The sequence below is a fragment of the Euwallacea similis genome, chromosome 21 (genome assembly GCF_039881205.1).
Source record: "Euwallacea similis isolate ESF13 chromosome 21, ESF131.1, whole genome shotgun sequence".
NCBI lineage: Eukaryota > Metazoa > Arthropoda > Insecta > Coleoptera > Curculionidae > Euwallacea > Euwallacea similis.
In genome coordinates this window covers 1,732,488-1,760,046 of record NC_089629.1, presented here as the reverse complement: position 1 = coordinate 1,760,046, position 27,559 = coordinate 1,732,488, and the positions used below count along the sequence as shown (strand labels likewise).

Genomic DNA, 27,559 nt, shown 5'->3' with positions numbered 1-27,559 from the left:
TTTATTCGCATAATCGCCTTTCGTTCAAGAAAGGAGACGTCTGAATTTATAAATAATCGAGCTGTAATAATCGCTTAAGCGGAAACTGTCGTAAAATCCTTATTCCTACCTAATTTCAAAGTTCTTTGATTAATCGGAATCCGAACCAAGGAAAGCAGATTAAATCAATCATGCCGTAAAATGCTAAAATGTATAAAATCTTCGGCAATTTGGCTTGGGAATTGCGACTTGGCGTTTCCCTGAGTAATTTGCCAGACACGCCGCCTTTTAATAAAATCTGAGAAGGAATATTTCAGGAGCAACTCTCATACTGGAGGATATAATAATTCCGATAAAATTAAGTCCCTTCTTTTCTGTTTTAAGTATTCCCGGAAAGTTCGTCGATTAACTTTAAAGAAGTGCCATCGGTGCAAAAATAGAGTATAAAATTAAACTGCTGACATTTCGAGTGGTCACCGATGAATCGTCGAAGGTCGGACTTTAGACTCGCCACACTAAAATGACTGGGACTTGTTCCACTAACCGCTAATCTAATTAAAAGTAAATCAATTGGATGGGCTTTAGAGACATTTCAGTTCTTTGGTTTCGGTCTCTGGTTTATCGCTTTGAAAATGTGAGGACTTTTTTCCTTTGGTTTTTGGCCACAATCCCTTAATGGGTTTCATGATAATGATGATGGTCAGATCTTCGGGGCTCGTGACGTTTATAAGCCGGATAAATCTAATAGGCTGAAACGGCAAAGCTGAGGATGTGCTGAAGGGATTACAAGAAGCTGAAATACATGGGATTGCAAAAATCATTGAGAGTGTAATCATTTTAGAGTGCACTATGTCACATATCCCATAAGAGTCAGTACGGATCCAGAGCCGAGACTTCCACAAGACTGATTTGTTTTATATTTGATATTTGCGACACGATAAAAAACGCTACATTTCTGACTAGCGAGTGAAAAGAGTTTCCCAGTAATGTATTGCAGGTCTCTGATTTCAATGGAAGTTAGGGATTTCGGTTTTCATGAAACGAGAAGAAATTTGTGCTCTAGAGGAGTCAAAAAAATTCATATATTTTATTGTGTGAAGTCTTTAATTAATATGCCGAATAACTGAGATATTAAGTGAATTCGGTCCGGTTGGTTATTCTATACTTGCATCACCATGGATCTAATATGGGGAAGATGAATCCAAGACAAAATGCTCAAATTAACATTCGAGATTCACCTGCTCACCGCCTTCGCCTGTCAAGCAAGTACTTTGTTTATTTTTCCAGCTTGTTTTCTTTTGTCATTAATTACTATACCATGCTACAGACACTAATTTCTTTTCCTGGCTAAGATTGATATTTTTTCGTCCTGACACTCCCTCTTTGGTTATAAGTAATAATCGTTTGCATATCTCCACGTGAGTTTAGCCAATAAGGTTTTTCATATAGAGTAAACTCTTTTTCCGAGCAGTTGTTTGATGCATGTGTTTATGTATATTTCAGTCAGAAATGCCATGGAAAAGCCCGAAAAACCCAGGAATTTTGCTGTTTCGCACATTGCCAGAGCGAAAAACACATAGCTGGGAAACTTATCTATGCAAATACTCAGGTGCGCAAAAAACTGTTTAAAATGAAATGAGTCCGCCTGTTTAATACGTAATTAGACACGGCATTTATTGGCGTGCGTGTAGCTTTTTTCGATGTCATAAATCAACATTTCAATTTCATGACTCTTATCACCCAGAGCTTTCACATATGACGGGAATTATTTGCAGCAAGTTCCGGGGCTAGTTTCCTTCCTTCATACACATTTCCAGCCCTGCTTTCAGGCAAAACCATGTCAGTTTTTCACAGTCATTAAAATGTTTGCTTTTTTCCGAACCCTGACTCGGAACGAAACCACTAATTAAACTAAGACGGATTACATTAGAAACGAAATACGCCGTCAAAGACGATTAATCAATTACGTCAAAGAGGAGACCGTTCCCCTTTTGTCTCGTAGCCCTCTTTCCACCCGTCACGTGATGCCCTTGACAGCCTCCCCGAAACAACAGACTGGCATGTGTATAGATGTTCGGTGACGAAACGTATTACACATGCTAAACGATTTTGTATACCTAGAGCTGCGAGAGCCATTAAACGTGTACTCGGAGATAGTTCTTGAGTACCAAGTTTTACCTCATTAACAAAAATTCGAAACGGTCAAGTCTGGTTGTCCAGCAGGCCAATTCACCCCGGAACTTCTACATCATCTACCAAAGTGTACGGGCGAGTGAGTGATGTAAAGCCTCACTCTGGTAGGAAGGAAGAATGGACGTCTTTCAGATTTCAATACAACACAGCTTATAGAGAGTATTAATTTCTTCATTCAAATTCAGCTACGTTTTATTGAAATTGCTTTTTAGGTTTCCGAGGTATCGGCGATCATATTTTTAAAGCGGCAAAAAAACATTATTAGATATGATCCTTTTAAAAGGGGGGTTCAGATATAAACCGGAATTTGGCTGATACTTTTTTTTTAACTGCAATAAATATATGATTTTTACACTATTTTTTCACGTATTCATCCTCTAAATCCGTGCACTTTTACCATCGTTGTAAGAGTTTCATAATGCTACTGTGGTGCACGTAATTTAGTTCAGGTGCTAATTGTTAGTACCTGTTTTACGTTATTAATAATTAGTTTATTTATAGGTGTATTATAATCTGGTTGTTGTCATAGGTAGGTCTGGCAAACCACCAATTATTATTATTTTTTAGAGTATTTTGTGAATAGTTACTTTTTGTCAAATTAGTTTATTTAAGTAGTTGTCAAGATTAAAATAAAAGAGTTCCTTACAACATTCGCGATCATCAACATCTTTTAACCACACAAGGACAATTGGTGACCCCGATTCCGAACTCAACGCATCAACCCTCTAGAACACAAGCTATCTCATCCAATCATGCCACGTTCTAGAACCATCCAGCCAGAAGCTAACGTCATCGAGCCCTCTATGGATCAAGAAGCTAGAATCTTCATTAAAGCTCCACCATTTAGTAGAACAGATCCAGAATTGTGGTTTTCTCAATTGGAATCACAATTTTTTATCAATGGAGTGACTTCAGACGACTTGAAATTCCACACTACTATCGGAATTATGGACACAGAAAGTTTGATTTGTGTTAGAGATCTAATTATTAAACCTCCCATGAACAACAAGTTCCAAACCCTTCGTCAAAAGGTATTGGATGCCCTCGTAGAATCACAAGAAAAAAAGTATAAGAAACTTTTTTCGCAACTTCAACTTGGAGACAAAAAGCCTTCCATACTTCTATCTGAAATGAACAGTTTGGGAGGCTCTTCACTTCAAGAAGAGATGTTGAAAACCCTTTGGATGCAGAGATTACCTCACAATATGCAGACCATTTTAACGGCATGTTCCTTGCCATTATCAGAAGTGGCGAATATAGCAGATAAAATTGCTGATATAGAGTTTTCCCAAGTTTCCCAAATCAAATCAGAGATATGCACAAGCAGTCCCACAGAAATCAACAAAAATACATCTTCAGAAGAATTCAAACACATCACTAAACGTTTGGATAAATTAGAGAGGCAAATCAGATCCCATTCGAAATTAAGATCTTCTAAATTTCGACGCAATTCACCCAGCAGAGATCGTCAAAATTCTTCATGGTGCTGGTACCATCAAAATTACCAAGAAAAAGCTCGCAAGTGTGTGTCTCCTTGTGATTACAAGAAGGAAAACTAACGATCGCGTCGTCCTGGGCAGCAGACGGCGCGGGTACAAAGGACTGCCAAGTGAAGATCTCCACGAACACCAACGAAGATAGACAAAAAAACATTAATATAATTAGTCACAGGTTAGTTATCAAAGACCCTTTAACTGGTATTCATTTCCTTATAGATACTGGTTCTGATGTTTCGTTGTTACCCAAATCTTTTCAAATACAACAAAATCAATCTCAATACACCTTATTTGCGGCCAACAACACATGTATTTCCACCTTCGGAACCAAGACTCTTACAGTTAGTTTAGGTCTCCGAAGAACGTTTACATGGAATTTTATTGTGGCACAAACAAATCATGCGATTATTGGAATTGATTTTCTCCACTATTTTAACATAATACTAGATTTGGGCAGTAAACGAATTATCGACAGCACAACTAATCTGACAAACAATGGTAAAATTTCTTGTCTTTCTACATCATCAGTTCATGCAATTCCTTCTTCATGCAAATATTTTGACATTTTGGTTCAATTTCCAGAAATTACAAAATTCTCATCTACTCCCTTATCACTAAAACATAGCACCTCTCACACTATTTTCACAGAAGGTTTTCCTATTTCTTCCAAACCTAGACGCCTTTCAGCAGAAAAGCTTAAATTGGCAAAACAAGAAATTCAACACCTCATTAACTTAGGTATTTGTCGTCCTTCAAATAGTCCTTGGGCCAGCCCTCTACATATGGTTCCCAAGAAAAACTCTTCCGATTGGCGACCGGTTGGAGACTATCGCAGACTCAATTCAATTACTGTGGTAGACAAATACCCAGTCCCCAATTTACATGACTTTTCTTATTTTCTCGAAGGAAAAACAATTTTTTCCACGATTGACCTCATCAGAGCTTATCATCAAATCCCAGTTGAAGAGGAATCCATTCCAAAAACAGCCATAATCACACCTTTTGGATTGTTCGAATTTACAAGGATGCAATTTGGATTGAAAAACGCAGCACAATCATTCCAACGCTTCATCAATGAAGTACTTGGAGATTTGGATTTTTGTTTTTCTTATATAGATGATATCCTAATTGCATCAACAAACGAAGCTCAGCACAAAGAGCATCTCAAAACAATTTTCGAACGTCTCCACCAATATGGGTTGACAATAAACCTAAACAAATGTGTTTTTGGCGAACATAAAGTTCAATTTCTCGGATACCAAGTTTCTGAAAAAGGTTCTTCTCCTCTTCCCGAAAAGGTATCCACCATTTCAAACTATCCTCTTCCTAAATCAATTTCAGATCTCAGACGTTTTCTAGGAATGCTCAATTTTTATCGTAAATGCTTACCTCACGCTGCACATCATCAAAGTGTTCTTCATGACTTACACAAAAACTGTAAGAAAAATGACAAAACACCAATCAAGTGGACTGACGAAACTGTGAATGCTTTCAATGAATGTAAACACGACTTAGCAAACGCTGCTACATTAAATCACCCCAGTTCATCAGCTCCACTTTCTTTAACAGTGGATGCATCAGATTTTGCTATGGGAGCAGTTGTAGAACAAATGGTAAATTCCTCATGGAAACCCTTAAGCTTCTTCTCCAAGAAATTTTCAAAAACTCAATGTAATTACAGTACTTACGATCGCGAATTACTTGCACTGTATTCAGCAATCAAATATTTTCGTCATTTTCTTGAAGGAAGACCTTTCACAATTTACACAGACCACAAACCACTCATTTATGCATTCATTCAAAAATCTGATAAAGCATCTCCTAGACAAATGAGACATTTAGATTTCATTTCACAATTCTCAACCAACATACTTCATATAAGTGACAAAACCAACATTGTAGCAGATACTCTATCTAGAATTCAAACCATTTCCTTTCCGAATTCCATAGATTACGATGAAATAGCAAAAGCTCAAACAACAGACCCAGAATTTCAACACATTTTTAGAAATCCTCAACTTACATCACTTACCTTAAAACAATTTCAAGTTCCTAATACACAAAATTTGATTTACTGCGACGATAGTAACTCTAGAATTCGCCCATTCATACCGAAACATTTTCGACAAGCTATATTTAATAAATTTCATAATCTTTCTCATCCAGGTATTAAAGGTACAACAAAACTTATTTCATCCCGTTTTGTTTGGCCTTCAATGAATAAAAATATCCGAGAATGGACTCGTTGTTGTATTAACTGTCAAAAAGCCAAAATTCATAAACACACTGTTACCCCATTCAAACAAATTCAAATTCCGGATTCCAGATTCCATGATATTCACATTGATATAATAGGTCCTTTACCTCCCTCAAACGGTTTCACTTATTGTCTCACAATTATTGATAGATTTTCTTGTTGGGCAGAGGCTTATCCCATGACCAATATATCATCAGAAACCGTTGCCAATTGCTTTTATAGCAATTGGATTTGTCGTTTTGGCACCCCTATTAAAATTTTTACAGATCAAGGTCGTCAATTCGAAAGCTCTCTTTTCCAATCCTTAACCCAAATTTTAGGCTGTAAACGTGCCCGTTCTTCTCCTTACCATCCGAATACAAATGGCAAAGTAGAGAGATGGCATCGAACATTAAAAGCAGCTATCAAAGCTTATGCAACTGAACGCTGGACAGAAATCTTACCTACTATCTTACTCGGATTACGTTCTACCTTACGAGAAGAGATAGGAGTTTCTCCTGCTGAAATGTTGTACGGTACAACGTTAAGACTACCAGGTGAATTTTTTCAAGACAGCAATATCGTTGACCATCCTTCTTCTTTTATACAAACCCTCAAACAAAAAATGCAATCTCTTCAACCAGTTCCAACTACTCATCATTCTAACAGAAAAATTTTTATAACTCCTGAATTAAACACTTGTACACATGTTTTTCTTCGGAATGATACCATAAAGAGATCTCTTCAACCTCCGTATGAAGGTCCCTTTCTTGTTAAAAAACGTGAAGACAAATATTTTACAATTGTTGTCAGAGATAAGAAAGTGAATATTTCCATGGATAGGTTAAAACCTGCATTTTTAATCTCACAAGATCCAAAAATTAATAATCAATTCGATTCTCTTATCAACCAACCAATCATCCATCACCATACAAAGAAGAAAGATAAAACCGTACGTTTTGCTAAAGTATAAATTATTAATCATAATTAAATTATATTTTTATATTGTAACGATTAATACCCTTAACATTATACCTCCGTTATTGGGGGGGGAGTATTGTGGTGCACGTAATTTAGTTCAGGTGCTAATTGTTAGTACCTGTTTTACGTTATTAATAATTAGTTTATTTATAGGTGTATTATAATCTGGTTGTTGTCATAGGTAGGTCTGGCAAACCACCAATTATTATTATTTTTTAGAGTATTTTGTGAATAGTTACTTTTTGTCAAATTAGTTTATTTAAGTAGTTGTCAAGATTAAAATAAAAGAGTTCCTTACAACATTCGCGATCATCAACATCTTTTAACCACACAAGGACACTACTTTTATAGAATGTTTTTGGTTTGACACCAAGCCACTCATGTACAAACGCAGCAACTTCATCATTGTTTTGAAACTTTAAACCATCCAACGCCTCTTTCAGCGGTCCAAAGAAATGGAAATCATATGGTGATAAATCCGGGCTGTAGGGTGGATGGGGAAGAACCCCTTAATATAGTTTTTGGAGGACACTTGTAGTCAGTTGGGCCATATGAGGTCGGGCGTTATCATAGAGCAGAGTAACGTTTCTGATTGAACAATTTCTTCTTTTTGAACGGAATGCAGGTTTTACTTTTTGCGTAAGTAAATCAGAATAATTCAGTGGTACTTCGTTCTCTCAAAAAAATCGACGAAAACAATACCATTACTATCGCAAAAGACGGTGACCAATATTTTAACGACAACACAACCCTTGCTTTTTTCGAATTTGGAGAATTTGAGTGGTGCCACTTTAGGCTTGATTTTTTCAATTCTGACGTCAAATGATGAACCCATGTTTCGTCGCAGGTGACTAAAGAATTTAAAAATGCATCACGTTCATTTGGGTATCGCCTGAGAAGCTCAGTATAGACTTCAACACATCTCTGTTTTTGCTCTATAGTCAGCAATCTAGGTACTCATCTCGCAACAAACTTTTCGGTAATTCAGATAGTTATGGATGATTTCCTCAACGCTACCAACACTAATTTGTGTTGTTTGTGATATTTCACGGACAGAAATTCGTCTATTGGCAAGAATAATAGTGTTTATCAGGTTAATGTTGGTTTGTGTTGTTGAAATTTTCGGGCGCCTCGCATGCGACAAATTTTTTATCATTGTACGGCCCTCCTTAAATTTTTTACACCATTCAAACACCTGAGTTTTTGATAAGTTGGATTCCCCATATTGTGCTTGAAGTCTTTGCAAAGTATTATTTGGTTGGGCACCCTCATTCACAAGAAATCTGATTATTATGCGAAACGGAAGCATGAACTGCTTGCTCTGTCATTTTGACAATTACTAAATGATAACAATTGAAGTGACTTAGTCATTAAGTACGCCTTCTAGACAGTCCAATGCAAGATTGCTAAGAAGGATTTGCAGTTACGACTATTCATTTGATTCTGAGAATAAAATTCCGGGTCATATCTAAACCCTCCTCGTAGTTTATTTGTCTTGACCTTCATTATTCCAGTGTTTTTGTCATTCTCTAATAGTAGATATCCCGAGTTCTTATTTGCTTTATTCCTGATTTTTGTATTTAATTAATAAAAATAAATAAAACGTCCATTCTACAATGTCTTCGATTTTTTAAGTCCTTTTGTATATTCTCTCTATTAGGGCCAATTTCGCTCCATTACACTCCCTGTGCACTACCATTTTCTTTAGTGTGTTATTCATTGCATCAACAAACAATTGTGTGCATGTATTTACCACCATTTCGGAATTCGCTTGAATTAATCTGAACCGATGCAAGCTTTGAATCATCAAGCACAAGAATGCAGAGAACGCTTCTCTTTGAAGAATCTGACACGTTGACAATATCGAATTCGAACAATTTCGTTGTTCAATAATTAAGAGAGTTTTCGGCTTCAAATTGCACTGAAATATTTATGTTTTGCAAAAAAATTTCTTTATGCTTTATTCACCTTTTACAGACGTGGCAATATCCATATTTCATGATGTCGTTAATGTCCAAATAAAAATAAGACTTATCATTAGTAAATTGACAATATTTCCATCTAAGATGACATTTATATTTGAAGCATTTCGTCCACACTAAATTTCATTTTTATAGCCAGTGCCAATCGTATACTTTATGACAAACCTACCCATTAAAGGGAAGAGAATAAACTACCAGCACAAGTAAGAAGAATTTTACTGTTTTAATCTCTAGATGGGACCACTAATATCTCATAATTGTTTCCGTTAAATGGAAATATTTGAGACTAACGACAGTTTAGAAAGATAAGACGGAATTATCCCTCAACAATTCGACACTAACAATGAGAAAGGAAATGCCTTCACCTAAGGCCGGTGATCATAATGAGGCACGTCCAATCTTGAAAGCATCAGCAACGGTAACAAGAAGAGTTAAGTTTACATACCTATTAACACTGTAATTACTATCTGATTATGTTCGTGGCAGTTGAAATAAATTTTAATGGAATTATAATTGCCGGTTACTTCTCTAATTTAAATGTAATTTGACCTGTAAAAATGGCTGAAAATTGTTGTGCATTATACGATGGTTAGGCTCGAGCTGTTTGGCCATCGCAACATCGGCCTAAATGATTTTTGAAAGGATCAACCTCCATAATTATTGTTTGCTGCGTTTCTGTCCTTAATTATCATCGCGGTTTAAGGACAAATTATCGGAGTTATTAACTTTATTGCGAACGAAAAAGTTCCTCCTGGTTGCAGTAAAGGTAGAGCGAAAGTTAGTTCGCCAACTTCATTTATGCACCAGGCAAATGAAAGAAAAACAGCTGAAAAGCCATTTAAAAATTGCTTCGCAGTTGCCCGTATAATCATCATACTTTTAAAACTCTTTTATATTTAATTTTAATTAATTTGTGCTCAGGGTCCAACTTTCGGAGCGCGCGGGCTTCAAAAGTTTAAAAATTTAGTCAGTTTTTCTTATTTTTCAAAACACCCCTGCGAGATCAAAGAGACTACTTTTTAATACAAAGAGATTTTACGTCGTAATTACTCCGATGGCAATCTGACTTAAAACAATAAGAAATTTGAAAAGAAGGAGCACCTTTCACTAAATTAATTTGCTGACATTTTACCTCATCTAAAACTGTGAATTCTAGAGTAATAAATATGCTACAATCCATTCAATACACTTTGCTGCAGGATAAAGAAAACGAGGAACATTCTGATAATAAATAAAACTCTTCAACTTGGATCTTACGTAATGACTGCGAACTACCTACAGAGTTAAGAAAAAAATAAAAGAACGATAATCTTATCAGGTTACTAATTATGAATTGACTCAGGAACTTGTTCGGAGCCATAATTACAACCTCCCTGTAATTAAATTTGATACAATCTTTTACTAATCCTTATTAATAGATAATTGCAAACTAAAATTGATTGAGCTCAATAGCAGCGGATTAAATATTATACAAAACCAACATAAGCCTTGCGTAATCTTGTTGAGAACATAAAATTTTTGTGCAAGGTAAATGGGGCAGAAAATCCAAAAATCGACTTTTTCACTGAAGCAAACTATGCTCGACAAAAATTCTTGTTTGTTTAACTAGCTGAACACAATTAATTACATGTCTGCACCTTTAATCATATCCTTACATAACTGGGCAAGAACATAGTTTCCATGCGAGCAGTTTGCAGGAATTGACTACTTTCTATTCCGATGGATTAATATGTCACGTGTTTCCTAACTATATTAGGGGACCCTCCACACTCCCCTAGAATCGGGATAAGACCGAGCCCAATTGGAACGATAAGGAAAAAGACAATCAATTTATCGCAGACTGTTTTTCATCACTCCAGTGGACTGTGCAAAAATCGGAAATTTTACGTCCCCTTTCATAGTATCGTGGAACAGACATCTAGCCTGTCAAAATGTCATTCAAGTTCTTTCCAGATTGTTTTTGATGGGCGAAATCAAAGATCACGCGTCACAGATTCCGAATTAAGTGAAATGAGGGAACGAGGTTTGAAACTAAGAAGTCGTCGGTTTTGGAAGTGTGATGGTACTAAAGGGTGATCATTTGAAAAAAGCTTCGAAAGTGATTTTGCCTGTATCTTTGAGAATTATGTACTTTTGGCCATCTTTGTGACCCTCGTCTGAGATTGCTCGTCCTTTTTCAGAAGCATGTTGGTAATTATTCCACATGAGCCACGAAGCAGAACGTGTCTAATCTGTGTCTGGAGTCCACTCTAAACTTTCCACCTTTTGAAAAAATAACACGTGTTGCTTATCCATTTTCTTCTGAAATGTTTATTATTTCCATGTCATCCTTAACTTTTGAAAGTCCTCATTTCCTCATCATCCTCAGATACGAGGACCTCTTCCTCAATATCCTCAGACGACACGAATTTCAATTGGTGGGAAGTGTCTATTCGTATCTTCATCAAACTGTTGTTTATTTTATTTTTTTCAAATTTTGAGAGATTAGCCGTATGAGAGTGAATATGAATGAGAGCATGTGAGAACTTCTCAACAACACACAGTGGCTCGAAGTAATCAGCATCGGATGTGTTTGGAGAGTTTGGATCTTGTCCACATCTTCAATGCATTGTCGATGTATTAAAGAAGAGTCTTAAGTTGCATTCTTTATGCATATAAAGTGACTGTTCATCAATAGTTCTCCAAGTTTGATGTCGCAAAGGGGGATTGAGTACTTTTATCATCGGCAGCAGAACTGCGAAAAAATGCCACAAGACTACTCTTAGGAATGTTGATGTTGACAGTTTGTAAAACAACTTTCAAATTGTGTTATGGATGTAGATTTTACAGCATCGCGCCTTGAGAAATCAAAAGGATTGTGTAAATATTGATGGGGCAACAGAAAGCGGTGGGTGGGATCAATCTATGGAAATCGATTTTAGAATTGAGAGCCCCAGAGGTTCTGAAAAATAAGTAGGTACGTTAACAGCTGATGAGATATGGTGGCATAATTGTAGTAGCTGACAGATCAAACACTGGAAAGCTTCTGGCTCTGATCTGAGTATGTTGGTTCCTATGCGTATACCATGAAGTAAAAGTTCAGTCGCATTGAGCAAGAAAAAATTGTCTGACTCATTAAAAATGAAAAGCTTGAATACTTCACATAGTTCCTTGTAGAGTTAGTACTTGGCAGTACACACGATAGTAGAATGAAGTTCCCTTGAAAAATGCACCTGTGGTAGGCCAACTGCCGCAAGCAATATAAATAAAATTAAATTAAAAATGCAAAAAAGTCTCATATCAGAGAACAAAAATGACACTTAAACAAATTAAATAGTGATATCTAATCGTCCAACTTCAATGCGTGCATTTTCCTGTGTCAATGTCAAAGACATCGATTGCTTCCCTTATTTCCTGATGCGTTCCAAGCCCCATTCACGAATCCGGAATGAAAGCTGGATGATGCAGTGGAAATTGTTATTTGAACAAAGCTCGTCATGAGATTTCATTTTCTACATTTAGAATAAATATACATTTACAGATTTCTTAAATTGGGTGCTGAATTGAGAAACTTTTGTTAGTCCAGGCAGTACAGCTGTTAAAGTTCCAGACACCACCAAAAATAATATTTGTTCAACGTCCGAAATGGTCTTTTCATAACCCCACAGTGACCACCTTAAAAAAATAAAATTTAGACACATTTCCCAGAATTTGAAAACCTTGTTGTGTAGGTTTAAGTAGGGCAACTGGCGTGTATGTCTTATAGGTACACTTCTGACAGTATCGGCATCCCTTCGGACCTCCGACTGGGAAAACAATCTTATAAAACCCCAATTTGAAAAAGGCAAAAAGTGGCGTAAATCGCAACAATGGTACCCCGGGGCTTTAAAACGCCTCAAGTAGTGCACTGACGGTGACTTTTGAAAAGGCAGATGCATCCGTGTGCATGCCTGTTTCTTTCCCAGTGGCGTATCAAAGCCCCCTTCTACATTCACTTTAACCTTAATAAAGATTAAAGATACAAATATTTTTCTCCATTTTACCTTAATTTTCAAATAATATCAGAATATCATATCCACGTGAAAAGTCTCCTCTAAAAGTAAATTTTTATGCATACTAGAAAAGTGTGGTAGCGACTCTGCCTTCATGCTCATTAAGTAACATCCCAGAAGAACCCATGAAGAGTGGTTCCCGCTCACTTGAAGGTGACGAAGCGGATTTTTTTTCATTTGAAAACGATGAATTTACAATGACTGAAATTTATGAGTTATGACAACGGCGGTTTGAAATGAACTGTTTTATTCCACCGTAATTCTTGAATTAAGGTCAATAGATGTTTTGTGGTTTCGGGGCAGAATAATTGGGTTGAATTTGAAATGCTCAACAGGGTGTGAAAACTAATGATGGTGAATACTGTGAAATCTACAGGGGTAACTGTTTAGGTGGTCAAACTTTTGTTTAGGGTACATTTGAAGCGTTGTAACTATCGTTAATGGTTCCCCCTTTTTAGAGGAATTTTTAAATATTTCCCGTCATCCGTTCGAAGCATGTTTTTGGATGCGAACTTGCCCAGTGGTCCTTTTATTATCATAATACCAGGTAGTATAAAGTATTGTATTATAAGAAGGGAGTTACATCCGTATCGAGGAACGTTCCGCATTTTAGTGGATAGAAAATTAAAGGCAGTTACTGGTTTTGGACTTACTGGCACTCATCAGACAATTGTAGGTTGTGATAGTTTAAGTTTTCTCAATGTTTTTAGAATTTCAAGAATTTTATTGCAAAAGTGGTGTTTTATTGAGTGTTTGCCACCGAGTATAATCCACCATCTTAATGTAGAGCCTCTTTATGAGCCTCAAGTTTGGATAATCCTATACAGTAGTAGGTTGGTGATTTTTGTTATTAATGATTAATGAACATCTATTACAAACATACAAAACGCACAAAACCATAAGAACCATATTACAGGTCAAATTATTTCATCTAAGCAACCAATGGTGAAAAAAGCACAAACTCGAGTTTTACGTTACATGGCTCAAACCAGTACCCAGTAAATTGAGTACCTCCTATACTCCACTTCATACTAATACGCACGTGTGGTACTTACCACCTTGCATGTTCCATCTGTCGGACAACACTTGTCTCTATTCCTTTTTTTAGGTACCTAAATTGCCTCTATAAGTACCTGAACACATTCGCTGATTGAGGGAAATGTTCATCTCTCAACTACGTCAGTCATTTCTTTTGTTACCTATAGATTAATGCATTAAACATTTGGCTTGAGTGTGAAAACTTCCAAATTTAATAAAACTATATTTAGCCTGCGAGCAAATGAAAACACTCATTTTATAGCTACTGGGGTTGTTAATGACTGCTTTATGGGTTGTTTGTTTTAGAATCAAGATGTGTGTTGTTTTTCCGCAATAAATTACAGTTGTCTTCAATGAGATTCCTGTATGAACGTGTTCGTATATCATCTCTTTGTTTTTAGAAAGGTTTGATAATATGGAAGTTAATTCCGAAATGAGAGTGGGTGCGAATTTAAATATTTAATAACCTGATCAAAGCCAATAAATGCACCACCCTAGAAGATCCCCCCTTCGAAAACATCCCTTTGTGGGCCCACTGTACTACGTGTCCATTAAAGTAATTTGACTTTTTCCACCCCTCTAAATAACTAATTCATCAATGTTTTTCGGAGGAGCTGTGTGAGACCTTATAGGATTTTGCATTAAAAAAGTAAAAGACACTTTTAATTAGTGAAATGGCATGAAGAACCTATAAGGAATTTCGACTCTTTGTTCTCAACCTCTGTACAGAATGTCTCTGGTCTTTTGTTACTCAGGACAATAACTGCGAAATCTTAGCTCGTTAACATATTTTAATAACTGGCCTATAAGTCCAGCTGGCCTCTAATTAGATTACGGCCCCAGAGCGGAGTAACTTGCTCTATCCGGCTCGGTAAAAACCCGTCCGAGGCTCTTAATACGATATAAATTGCCGACAACTCTGTAATTATTCTGTCTGCAGAGACATTTCTGATTGGATAATGATATTGACATTGTGCAACGTGTGTTATTAGAACATCGTTCGGATTTGTAGGTCTAACCTGTTATTAGGAGTTTATATTTATACCGTGTCTAGTCTGGTGTATACGAAGAACGCGCCATAGTTTATTGTTTTCATGAGGGATAAAGTCAACTTCTGGTTGATTAACTGGAGCAGAATTAATTGCAGTGCTAATCCAGGAAGCTGAAGTTAAGTAGTTCTTTAAGTGAATAAGATACTATAATAGGGAGTATACTGGTTAACAAATAGTAGAATAGATGTTACCCAGTGGTGTAGTGTTTTCAGTGTCAATACCTGACATAGCGAAACAGAGGATTGTTATGTGTGTGGTTTGTATAGTTCATGCTCGTTTCATTTCTGTAGCAAACTAACTTGAAAAATACAGGATGTTCGTTTCTGGAGCTCAACCATGCGGATCTCGGTAAACGTGAAAGGTACAAAAATCGGTTAATTTGGGCCGAAATTGCGCGACTTGAAGCTCAAGAATATAGTTTTGTACAATGTGAAAAACTACTATGTCTTTGTAAGTATACGAAAAAAACTGAAATTTTATTTTAAAAACCTATTTGTCCCCCAGCTTAATCGAAGACGTAATTCAAACCTGTTAATACTTAATTTGACAGCTTTTCCTCTTCTGCAACGCGACGATGTCATATTTGGAGTTCGATTTCGATTTGCGATAATCATCATTAACCTAGTTTTTTCTTATGTTATAGGCTCTAGCAATAATATTCTGAAGTCTGAAGAAAACCGTCGATGTCGCTAATTGGTTGACTTTCGTATTAAACAGCACTGTTTATTCCTCAAAACAAGGCATCTCTTAATTTGGCAAAGAAAATAGGAACCCTTAAAATGGCCTAATTTGCGCTTATTGAGATGATGCTTTGAATAATTTCCTTGAACCTGGAGAAAACTCTCGATGTCTCTAATCAATAAAGCTAATTTTCGGACTAGAAATGTACGCAACGGAAACATTCCTTAATGAAACAATTTTAATTTATTCTAATTTAGAGGCAACTTTGAATGCCCTGGAAATTGTTATTCTCAATTAGTTTTAACTGAGAATGGTATGTAGTTCCATCGCTCCAACAACCCTTAGTTGTGTGTGGAGTCAGTATTGGCCTTAGGAGGGAGGGGGGACGAAGTAGGGAACAGCCCAAAAAGGGCAGTGGACTTTTCTGGTCAAGGATTTTTTTTAGGTGTACGGAGGCGGTGATTCAAAATTTCGCTCAGAGCGCCAGACTTGCTAAGGCCGGCCCGGCCCTGTGCAGGGCTATTCCCAAACAAAATAAGAGAAACAAGCTATTTCTTCGTCTTTAAGTTCTCCTCAAATTCGCATTCATGCATATTTCCTACATTAGAATTTGCTTGCATTAAAAATAGGTGTGTAAACAATGTTAGTAGTACATAAACACGACAATAGCGATTTAAGGACAAATTTTCAAATCAACACAAACAGAAGAGTTTACCCATCCGGAATTCTGAATTTCATCCAAATTTATAGTTTTCAATTTGCTCGAATATTGCAAAACCGGCAAGCGTAAATAACTTCCATTTGACAAAATGTTTCAGCTAATAAAACTTCGGGGACTCTAATTCGAGACCAGTTTTTAATTAGTTGACTATAGAGCGTTTATTTTCCCGAAGCAAAGTTAACTTAAAACGCTTTAAAAACTATGAGACTTTTCTGTGTGTTCAGTCTTCGGTAAACTCGGGAGCTTTGTTAGTTAATATGATCCTCATGCATCAAGAGTAATCGCTGCCATTACACTTCCCTCTTCTTAAACCAGGAAATCTAATAAAGGCCATAAACCGAATGACAGCCTCTTATTTCGGGGTTATAAAGATGACTTTCTGGGTCTGCAAGTAACTATTTATAAGAAAAATTTAGTGGTTGTATTATTTTAGTGTGACACGAAATGACGACAATGAAACCCGGATTTTATTTTTGTGCGGGGTTGGTAATGGCCTTTTTATGATTTGTTTGTCTTCAGTTAGTAGTTATGCCTCATCCGGGAGCAGTTAAGCCATCGTAATTAAATCCTATGGTTTTATGTTGTGGTATACGGAAAAGCGAACATTTCCAACTTAAAATAACGTAAAAGATTTGATGGAACCAATGGTGGAACTATCACGGTCGCGTGTTGACCACCTACCAAGTGCAGTAGCGCAATGAAATTTGAGCTTACAAATCAGATGTGGCCTACCTAAATTTGTAAGGGCCAATATCACCTAATACATTTATTTAAATTTGGCAAGAACACCCACAGGGAAAAATAATATGATCTCATTTTCCACATGTTGCCAGAATTTTATGCCGCAAATTTGAACCCCAAGCTAATTCATCAGTGCTTCAAAAGTCCAAAAGCAGTGAAAGTAATAAAGAAATTTGCCAAGTATTTATCATACTTATGATAATATCGTACTTGATAATTATGATAAATATTGCTGGGTTGGTGGTCGGAGGAGATTCGCATTTGGATAAAGATAAAAACACGTTAAGGTGGGAGGCTATAAATCAGGATATGGGGGAAAGTAATAGCGGGTGCCATATTTCTTCGCTGATGTAATAACAACGTTCTGATGGCTTATTAAAGTTTTTGTATTCGGGAAATAATCTTATTGTTAACATTGTTATGATTTATTCTCCAAAGTTCGTATTTGGAGAACTTTTAATATTTTACAATCCCAAAAGCCTTGTTTAATATACTTGAATTTACTCCAGGATCGTGAATTGCTGCTCACTTTAATTTGACAGTCAAGTTTCTTTAGAAATTAGATTACGCGAAATATCTCAAAATAAATTTTGAGAGCCGCCAAATCTTGATCAACGGTGCCAAGAACTATCAACCAAATCCGAAAAGATCTAAATCTAGGAAAGGGTCAAACCCTCCCTGCTTCAAACGAATACAACCCCTTTTAAATCTATCGGGAAGAATTGCAAGTTCCAGATGAACAACAATAACAAGACCTGAAACGACTCATCCGAAACCAAATTTGCCACTTATTGCTGGTTTCAGCAGTTTCAACTGGCATTCAGCAGACGACTCCGGAAAAGCACCCAATCTCATAAGATAAAAGATAACGTAGGTTGGAATGATATCTACAGTGCAGTGATCTACTACCGTGGTGACCCCTCACTAGGCAATATTGTTCGTGTATCCTAATTTTTGGAAAATGGCAGAGCTCTTATCACACTCGCCAGCTTTTCGCATCTTCCCCCAGGAACTTACAGACTATTCGGAATAACCTGGGTAAATAATACCTTGACGTATTAACCTGGAAATATGAAGCTTAGCGCTAAACATACGAAAACTCCATTTTCCGTGCACATGCCACACCAAGTTAATTTCACACCTAATTTTGATGTTTATTTCTGGCTAAATTTATGGGTTTTTAATTCTGTTTGGCTGAAAACTTCCTCTGGATATGTCAATAACTGCCATGAAGAAGATTTCCCTCTCAAATAACGATTATTATCTCACAGAAATATTAATCAAAACCGCAGTTGATATCTTTACGTAGGTTGGGATAAGAATAGATTTTTTTAACTGTAGAGACAGTCAGTCCTGCAAATGTGTTACTCCCACTTCCAGATTTATAAAATGGAAATTGAGTCACGCCATGATACATATTTCTTATTTAAGCAGAATTTATTATTCCACACATTTAGTTTTATCCGTTTGGGCTTCCGGAATAAACTTTTCATAATATTATAAGAGCTAAATATTTCAAACAGTAAACCTTTATAATGTTTATATATGTATATATATAGCGAAGCAGTAAAAAAGTTATAAAAGTCGATAACTTTATCTTGGAATTTTCTGTTGTAAGAGAAGTGTGGCGAAACATGCAACTGAGTTGCCATTTTCTGATGGGCAGTTTCTGGAAATTCATGCCCGAGATGGTAATAAACGTTTACCACATCAATAAATAATAAATCAAAAGGAGAAATTCGATTTTAATGGACAAAGGAGCTATTCATATATATTTGATTAAGCCCTCCGGGGGAACAAAGGCGTAAAGGGCAAACTTCTCGGTGTCTCCACGTGATGGAGTGCCCGATAAGGCAAACACGCCATAAAAGGGTTATAGATGATAATCGAGTCTGGAATAAAAGTGTTTATCTTTAGGGAGCATCTTTAGGGACAACACTTGGCTTTGAGATTCTTAAGTGGAGATGCGAAGATTGAAACGAGGGTGAGTCGATACTGCCATCAGGGATGATGGAGCTGTATTCAAGATTCCTATAAGTTTTGCATAAAATGTTATATTCTCTAAAGGATGGGAAACCGATAGCTCTCTTGCATCGGTATCACCATCTACATTCCAAAAGTGTTTTTAAAATGTCCGGGACAGTGCTACAAATTATGTCATTAGTCAGGCTGACATAAAAAGCGCCGCTTCTGTTAGCCAGACCGATAACAAAGAATGTTTTGGCAATTTGTATGTCAACCGGTGAATGATACCGTTGTTTATGCAAGTTTTCCTTTGATGTGTTTTGTGCTGTCGGTTTTCCGGTCAGGCGAATGTTCTCACCATAACGGATTCAATTATCGCTACTTTACGCTTCTAAATTGCTCTCGCGATCCTTGTAGCTTTATGCATTCTGTGACTATAATTAGTGAGTTGCATCTGCAAGAACGAAGCATCACTTGTTTGCATATTGGCACTTGGGACTGGTGAATCGAGGTGCATTCATGCATTCGTCATAGAAATGCATATGTATTAAAAAAACACTTGTAAAGAATTGTTGTTTAAACATGAACTGAGAAAAAGACTAAAGGACCCACTAAATTCTTTCACAGATCTACGGTTTTGTCCCTTTTCTGGACATTAATGACGAAATACTCGTAAGTAGGTCAAAATAAAATAATTTACCACGTGAACTACTGAACTCACCTTTCCACATTTCATAGGTTCAGAAAAAATGCATTTACTTTTCTCATTTTTCGCATGCCCTATGTCTGATATTTTACAAAGCTCTCCGTTGCATTAAATGCTCTGTTTTAAAGATGTTCCCGTCCATTTTGTTGCGTCACATTTATTCTCAGCAATGATCTTTTTTCACCTTCTTTTTATATGGAAACTCTTTTCTTCTAAAGCTCGTGTTTTTAGGGTTTTCCAAATTGTTTTCTATTTTCTATATAGTGATTGAATATTTTTCTCTACGGCTTTCAAAGGGTTTGGAAGTCTCTGCCCTTCTAGAACTTTTTATGGTTTTTCAAAGGTATTAATTTAGATTAGATCCAATTATATTCTGGCCTATTTCCTGAAGTATTTTTTATTCCTCTGCATAATTATAAAAGCTGTTTTTTACTATAGAATTTAATCTGCATCTACAAATATCCAGTACATTTAGGACTTTCTGTCCATTTCTTTAGAATGAATTTCTCGTTTTTAGATCCCTTTTTCTTTGGTTTTAGAAAAACCGATATTTTCAGGAAGGACTTAGAATATCTCTTTAGATCCAACATTTTTAAATAAGCAATTTAAAAAACACGACTTAAAATAAAACCAGTAGTTTAAAAACGTTCCTTCTTTGATCTTGTATCTTTAATATCGTCGCTTAATACTGTATGACAAAAGTTTGGTATTCTAGATTTCGTTTCCAGAAAATACATCTTTAAATGCTAAATTCAAACTAATTTTAAGTCCGCGACGCTGCGCCGCCCACGAAAATGCACAAAGCGGCCAGACAGATTGGCGTGCAATCACCGTTATGACTCGCAAAATTTTTTACTATGTCTGTGTTATGCGATATTTGAACGTTTTATGTTTTGTTATGAATCGATTATTGTATTTATTATTTGGTAGTTGTGTTATAAATCAGAGTTTTCCTCAAGTATCGATCGGGTAGAAATATTAAAGAGACAAAATTGATGCAAAAAAAATTATAGAAAAAACATCTCGTGAGATCCTTTCATTGTAGTTTGTTTATGTACAAAGCCAAACTCGCAGATTTTTTTCCTTATTTTTCAGTAAAAATCTTTTGACTTTAATACTTAGTTTCAACTTGCGCTGGATATGCTCTATCCCCGTGTAAACTGTGTTTATCAAGACACTGTAATATTTTCTAAAGTAATTATGAATCTCTTGTTTGGGATAAAGTTTTAGGTTACTGCGATTCCTAAAATAATATATTTAAGTATACACTTTTACCTTGACAACAATCTTGCACAAATTTGGGAAGTATCCTGTTCCCTTAGAGCGGGCAATTCTACTTAATTACTGATCTGCAAATATGAATTTAAGCATTTAGCGCTTTCAATAGCTTGGTCCGGTGGTGGCAAAAATTGTACGAAAAATTCCAAAATGTGAGTAGAGTTCAATGCATGAAGTACGAATTTTGAAGTGGATAACTTCGGCATATTTGCGACTTTTCTAGTAAGAGCAGAGAGGTGCGGGTTAATGAAACATAGCTCGTGGCGAATTTCGGTTTGAAAGGAACGCAAAACAACTTTAAAACGATCATTCGATCCACATGCCAGTGATGATGGCCGCAAGATGAGTTAAGGAATGCCATGTAAAATTTTATGATATTACAAGTAGTTTTCCAAAATAAAATTTCTTCTTCGTATCCGTCCATCTTTTTACCATAACGCCAGAAAAGGCGGAAGTTTGGCAATCTACATTCACAACTTATTACCCATTCCAAAGAGACTTCAACTTAATAACTCCATGTTGTGCCACACATATTTATAGACTCCCAGTCGAAATAGGACCGTGACATTATTAAACTCTTTGATCTGAGCGTGAAATAATCTCTTCCGCCACCTTTTACGCGCTTTGCCGTTTATTTTACGTCGTAAATCTCAAATATGTTGCGCTTAACGCCTTTTTGCTACGCCTTCCAGTTATATTTGGCAACAATGTGGTTATCATATTATTCCAAAAATTCATTGAATCAAGTCATATTAATTATCTTTCTAATCTGCTCGGGTGTCTCTGCTAAATTGAGAGGCGCCACAGATTGTTAACAAAACTATTAAGATTTTTGTTGTGGTTTCGAAGAATTACATTTAATTTGGTTGGCATCTGTGTGGTTCATACGTATCTACACATTCTAATTACAAATGTAATGGAGCGAGCCGGCGTAAAATTAATGTGCCGCAACTAAATATAATTAACTTTTGACAAGACGGCTATAAAAATCCTAATGTCGTCAAAATGGTTGATTTGGTGCGTTTTGTCGAGGGATTTAACGTGATTTAGAACTTTCTCTCCAATTAGAGTTGAAGATTGTAGAAAACTGATCATAAAACCTTTATTTAAATGAAACAGGTAAAACCTGTATAGAACATATAATCCCTTTGAAGCGAGAGCAGCACCGTGGCATATACCCTAGTCCCAGTTTCCAAACTGGACAAAAATGGCACATAAATTATGTCCCAAGTTAGTTCAGCTCATGCTTCGTTGATCGCAAGTTTCAGCGACATTTGAAAATCTCCAGGGAGGCTTTATTATACATGTTGCAACAAAAATTCGTAATTTCCTTAAAACATAGCTTAATCAAGCGGCTTTCTTCATGCATAGAATTTAGTGAAACATTCTTAAATGATCACATTTTTGATCAACGTCTGATGCCAAGTTTCTGGCCGAAAGTACTGTGTAGTAAGCTCCGAATGTATTCCGCAACGGAAACGCACTCTCCCTTGTTTCCCCATGGGGAAAAAGAGTTCCCATTAATTGTTTCCACAGTTTTTTTGGAAATAAAAAAAATTTAATGCAGCCAATAAGCAGCCGGAAATAATTAAAATAAAGCCCCAATTTCGTGATGGTAATAAGCATAATAATTTCGCATATGTTCAATGGTCGCGTCATTAAAGCTTTATAAGGGCTTTTTTAGGTTTCCTCGATTATAGTATATGGCACTAGCTTTGTGGAGTCCCACAAGAATAAATAATATCAACAAAACGTTATCATCATCGGGCGGAAATTGAAGGCAAACACGGAGCTATAAAACTTTCAAGTTCTTTGATGTTTAGTTATCCGTTCCGGCATTGATTCTCTTACAAGTGACGTCGAATGATTTCCCAGTAGAGCCAAAAACGGTGCATGCAACGATTCAAATTACTTCTGCACATACATTGTTAAACTTTGTGTCAAATTTCAGTTTTATTTACTTTTCCTACTCGACTTGCATGCATATTATTGAGCTGGAAAAATCGAATCCAATCAAGGGAATGTATTATTACTTTGTCTGGAAGTATGATAATATTAAGGCATCCGCAAGAAAATGACTATTTCCAATAATTATTTTGCTGTTCTATGGGATTGTCATTTTTTATGTCTCATAATGAAACATAAATCTTTCAAGGAAGTAATACGTAATTTCTCTTTTTTGAATTTGGAGAGGTACTTTGTTACAATTCTGGTCGTTTTGTTGGTTTAGCGATAGACGCTTTACTGGTAGTTTTTAATAACTTATCAAAGACGCAAGTAAAAGTTGTTTGTTTTTGTATTATTTGTTGTGACGTATTCTCTACATGATGACCGTCTATTCCGGCAAGAACTAATTATTTCAAGCTGTAACACGAACAACTATATTTTGTCCAAAGTGGCTCATTAATCAACTTTAAGGATTTTACAGGACACGCCCAAGCTTCCGATTGCACAAGCTGAAAACCAGCCTGCAAACGAGACATGCATTTGGAATAATCACAAAATTAACATTCGATCGATTTAGATACAAAAAGGATTAAAAAGCCAGGAAAAATGACCCGATTCAGATTTATTTATATATTTATTGATTTTGACTTAAATTGACGTAAATGGTATTTCGTGAAACTCCAAAGTTTTACTGAAACCTTCAGGATTTGGAAGTCGATTCTCCTGATGTCAGAAACGTAACTAAAAGAACTAGAGACTGAGTTCGAAATTAGGAAAACAAAATATTAATTTCAGTACTATCCGAAACTGATGATATGGATCAGTAGGGGCTCCACGTAACTCCGAACCGACCATTAATCTCGAGCTCTGAATAGTCGGACCGGTAAAAAGTCAGATTTTAGAAAACTGAGGTGCCAAAATTCAGTTATCTATATTAAGCACAAGAAAGCGCAAAAAGTGGGGCTGTTCACTTCCCACTAAATGAATATGTACATACATCCCAGTAAGAGCTAAATTTAAAACTACTTTTTGACAGAAAAACTACCATTATCATGTTTAAGGAATTCAGTGCTTAAGGTAAATTTTATATTCAATTTTTAACAAAACTGGTAGTTACAAACAGAATGGTAAAGAAAATAAAAAGACCCTTTCTATCATCATTATTCTTTGTGTTGCATTTAATTTAATTTATACAGCCATCATCATTGTCATTAACCACAAAACGGGTACGACAGTAAACGAAAGGGCTTCACGACTGCTTCCTGTGTCATTTTAATAATAATTGAATTATAATTATGAGTTCAAGGATATTCAAAGTGACTGAGACATCAAGCATAGACTAAAATTTTCTGTATTCTTTAATTAAACATGTTTTCAATAAAAATTCCGCTTTTTATGTAAATATTGCCCCGTTTCATCTCTGCAACGCAGCAGCTTTTAAATCAATGCAAAAGCGAAATGTTTCCGGGGACCGTGTCATATGTGCATGCATAAAATTAAAGTTTGCAGCTTTCATTCCAGAGAACGAAACAATAAAATCTAAGTCCGTTACACAATAGATACCTGGAATTTTAAAGCATGGAAACTGGAATAGAATCCTGCGGGTATTTGACATGACGTTACCAACAGAAACAAGGTCGTCCAACGCTGATGGAAGTTGTATTAGTTTGCGAAACAATGTTTCGCTTCGTAAAGGGTTTCGCCGTGATAAAAGTTTATTAAAATTTCCGAAAAAAGGAATTTCTCACTATCAACTAATTTACAGCTCTAAAGTTATTCCTCCCGGGCTGATATAAAAGTTATTAGCATGCAACGTGTACATTTTTTACACTTAAAAGCCGAAGTAAATTAAAAATAAAATGAGACGCGTTCACGCTTAGAAAGGGTGAATAAGTTACCGAGTAAAAGTAAAGTTATTGCTTTATTCCATTAGCTGCAGTGTTGAAAACCGGTATTTTGCACTCGTATTGCTGCCTTCCAATTTGATTATGAAAATGCCTAATCTAATTTCAGAAATGATATCTTCATGTATAGGTATTCCAGGCAACTTTTCTACCGCAAAACTCTCAAGGTTTCCCTATATGAAATCACGAAGTTCAGAAAATTCTCCCCTGAGATCCATGAGTGGTGATAAGTGTTACAGTATAACCTACTCCAAGAAGTTTCCTACGAATTTCTCCTTTATTTAACTCCAAAAGTTTTCCATACTGCCATGATTAAATACTTTTATGGCCTCTTCTGCAACTTATTTTTGTGGTAAATGGGTCACTCGGTTAAAAAGAAGAAAAACATAAAACGCAAATCTTTTTCCGAATCCTCGGCATAACTACTATTAGAAAACGTCAAATACTTGAATGGAAGTTTGCCAGAACTTTCTTAACAAGCATTCCTCTGCGATATAATTTCTGCAAGTCGAGTTTTGCAGGAAACTTGGCTTTCCGGGTTTTTTCGTTAAATCTCAGATATGGAAGACGTTTTTAATTCAACTTTTCATTTATCGTTAAAACATGAAATAGGGGAATGGAAAAATTAAATATGTTTGAGGATCGGAAGTTGTAGGGTCTTTCCGCACTAACAAACCGAAACCAAAAGAAACCAAAACTAAACGAAACGACAGAATATCTTCATATTAATCCTTGAGAAATTCCTAGTTTCTCCCAACAACCCTTCGTAATACGATTTCGACAGAGATAGTCCGATAATAATTGGACATGCCCTTTGGACACTGATATACCCTTATAGACAACTGTAGGTGGAATAATCAAGAGGTCTGGTCACAAAAAGGATATCTCCTTGATTCCCTTTAACTTTGTTCCAACTTATCAAAAATTGGACCGGAATAACGCCTCATGCACTCTCAAACTGTAAGTTGTCAAATAACCTTTTATGTGTCTTTCTATCGCTTATGGCCAGCATTAATGCGGTATTCAATTTAATTTTAAAAACTGTTGTTTTGACCCTTATTCTTAAGCGGGATTCGGAACTACAGTTTCGAACTCCATTTATTCCCAATATGACAACAATATGACCTCATATAGAAAATATAATTTTTAATCAAGTCGCGATTTTTTGGGATGAATGGAGTTAAAAAAAGTGCTCTTCTCGAAGTTCGCCCTTCTTTACAAAAACTAATCCAGTTCATAAACTCATAGACCAAAAATTTGGGGCTATTGCAGCGTTCAAACTTTTCAAAGCTCTAATCAATAACCCGGCATGAAATATCCGGAGGAACAAGTACCAATAGAAACGTTTGCCAAATTTCGAAACTCGAAACCTAAATCTTTTTAACTGCGGCTTTATATAAACAACTTTAAATCCGGAGTAATTTAAACTTTCCCAAATTATCCTATAATACGCGCGGTCGTTTCGAATGGAACTTTTCCTCTATATTTTCCCAATATGTCTGCGAATTTTCCTGTTTTGCATATGGCATAAGGAACCGAGCAGGAAGTACTTGTGTTTTGTAATGTCAGCCCTTTCTCTATCTACTATAAATAACTCTTTAGTGCAGCAGCATATGAAATCTTATTATGTAAATTTTTCATACTAAGGAGATATTGTATTCTATAAGGATTTGCATTTAAAAATCTGGAGTATTACGTAGGAGATATGGCTAAAATAACTGGAACGGCGACACAAAATGATAGTCCGATAACTTGGACTGCAATTTATCATGTCCGGAATTCACCGTCTTCCATATTTCCCGAGGGATGAATAAGATCGTATTGTTTTATCAAAATGTCGGGGATTGACCGGCTTGCATCAAATATTTATGTCTTATTTGACCTCGTTTCCTGTAAAAAATGACTCGGAATTAGGTCTGATGGGAGAACTGACCCTTTCTTATCCTGATTTTTCTCAGATTGAATAATCGGTCAAGATTGATGTGGAACTGACTGATTCCTTTTCTCCCCAGACAACTCACATGTTGACATGATTTGTTCTCAGGAATGTGATGAGCACATGAAGTTTGAATTTATTAAACATAAAAATGGCGTGTCATATTCTTGAAGCACGTATTAAAAATTAATGTAATCAAGGCGGATGGGACTAATAGAAAGAATACCCATGGGCCTATACCACCCCTTCGGTGTTCTCGACTCCGGTTAACAATTTGGCGGTTTGACTAAAGGAGAGACAGAGATATTTTTACGTCGGCCTGTCTGCCACTTGTAGACAAAACATGATTAGGAAGGTGTGCCTTTGCCTTTTTGGGGCTATACAGGACTTAATTAGCTTTCAACGTGGGTCCGTTTATCGTGAAATCAGCGTCTTTCTTGCGGAAGCGAAACTTTTTCGCTACACAAGAACACATATTGTCCATCTTAACAAAGGCCTACGTCCGGTATATTCTATAAATAGCCTGTATGTAGACAAATTAATTAGCCCTAAACTGACCAACCGCCCTCATCCCTTAATTATCGGCGGGCATATCGAACAATGCAAGACTGGACCCACATAAAATTAATGACCGTGAGCATAATGGACACGGTCCGATACAAAATTGACTGCGAATATCGCACACACTGCTG

The 27,559-nt window shown here is 36.2% G+C and overlaps 2 protein-coding genes across 2 annotated transcripts in view; one reads left to right on the top strand and one right to left on the bottom strand.

The window, feature by feature from the left end:
- Window positions 1-27,559, bottom strand: part of Tsf1 (Transferrin 1) — a 185,638-nt gene that overhangs the window by 87,878 nt on the left and 70,201 nt on the right. The window lies entirely within an intron of this gene.
- On the top strand, window positions 2,925-3,731 carry LOC136416004 (uncharacterized). Its single transcript, XM_066400957.1, has one exon. It carries the CDS (start codon window positions 2,925-2,927, stop codon window positions 3,729-3,731), a length of 807 nt encoding a protein of 268 aa, XP_066257054.1.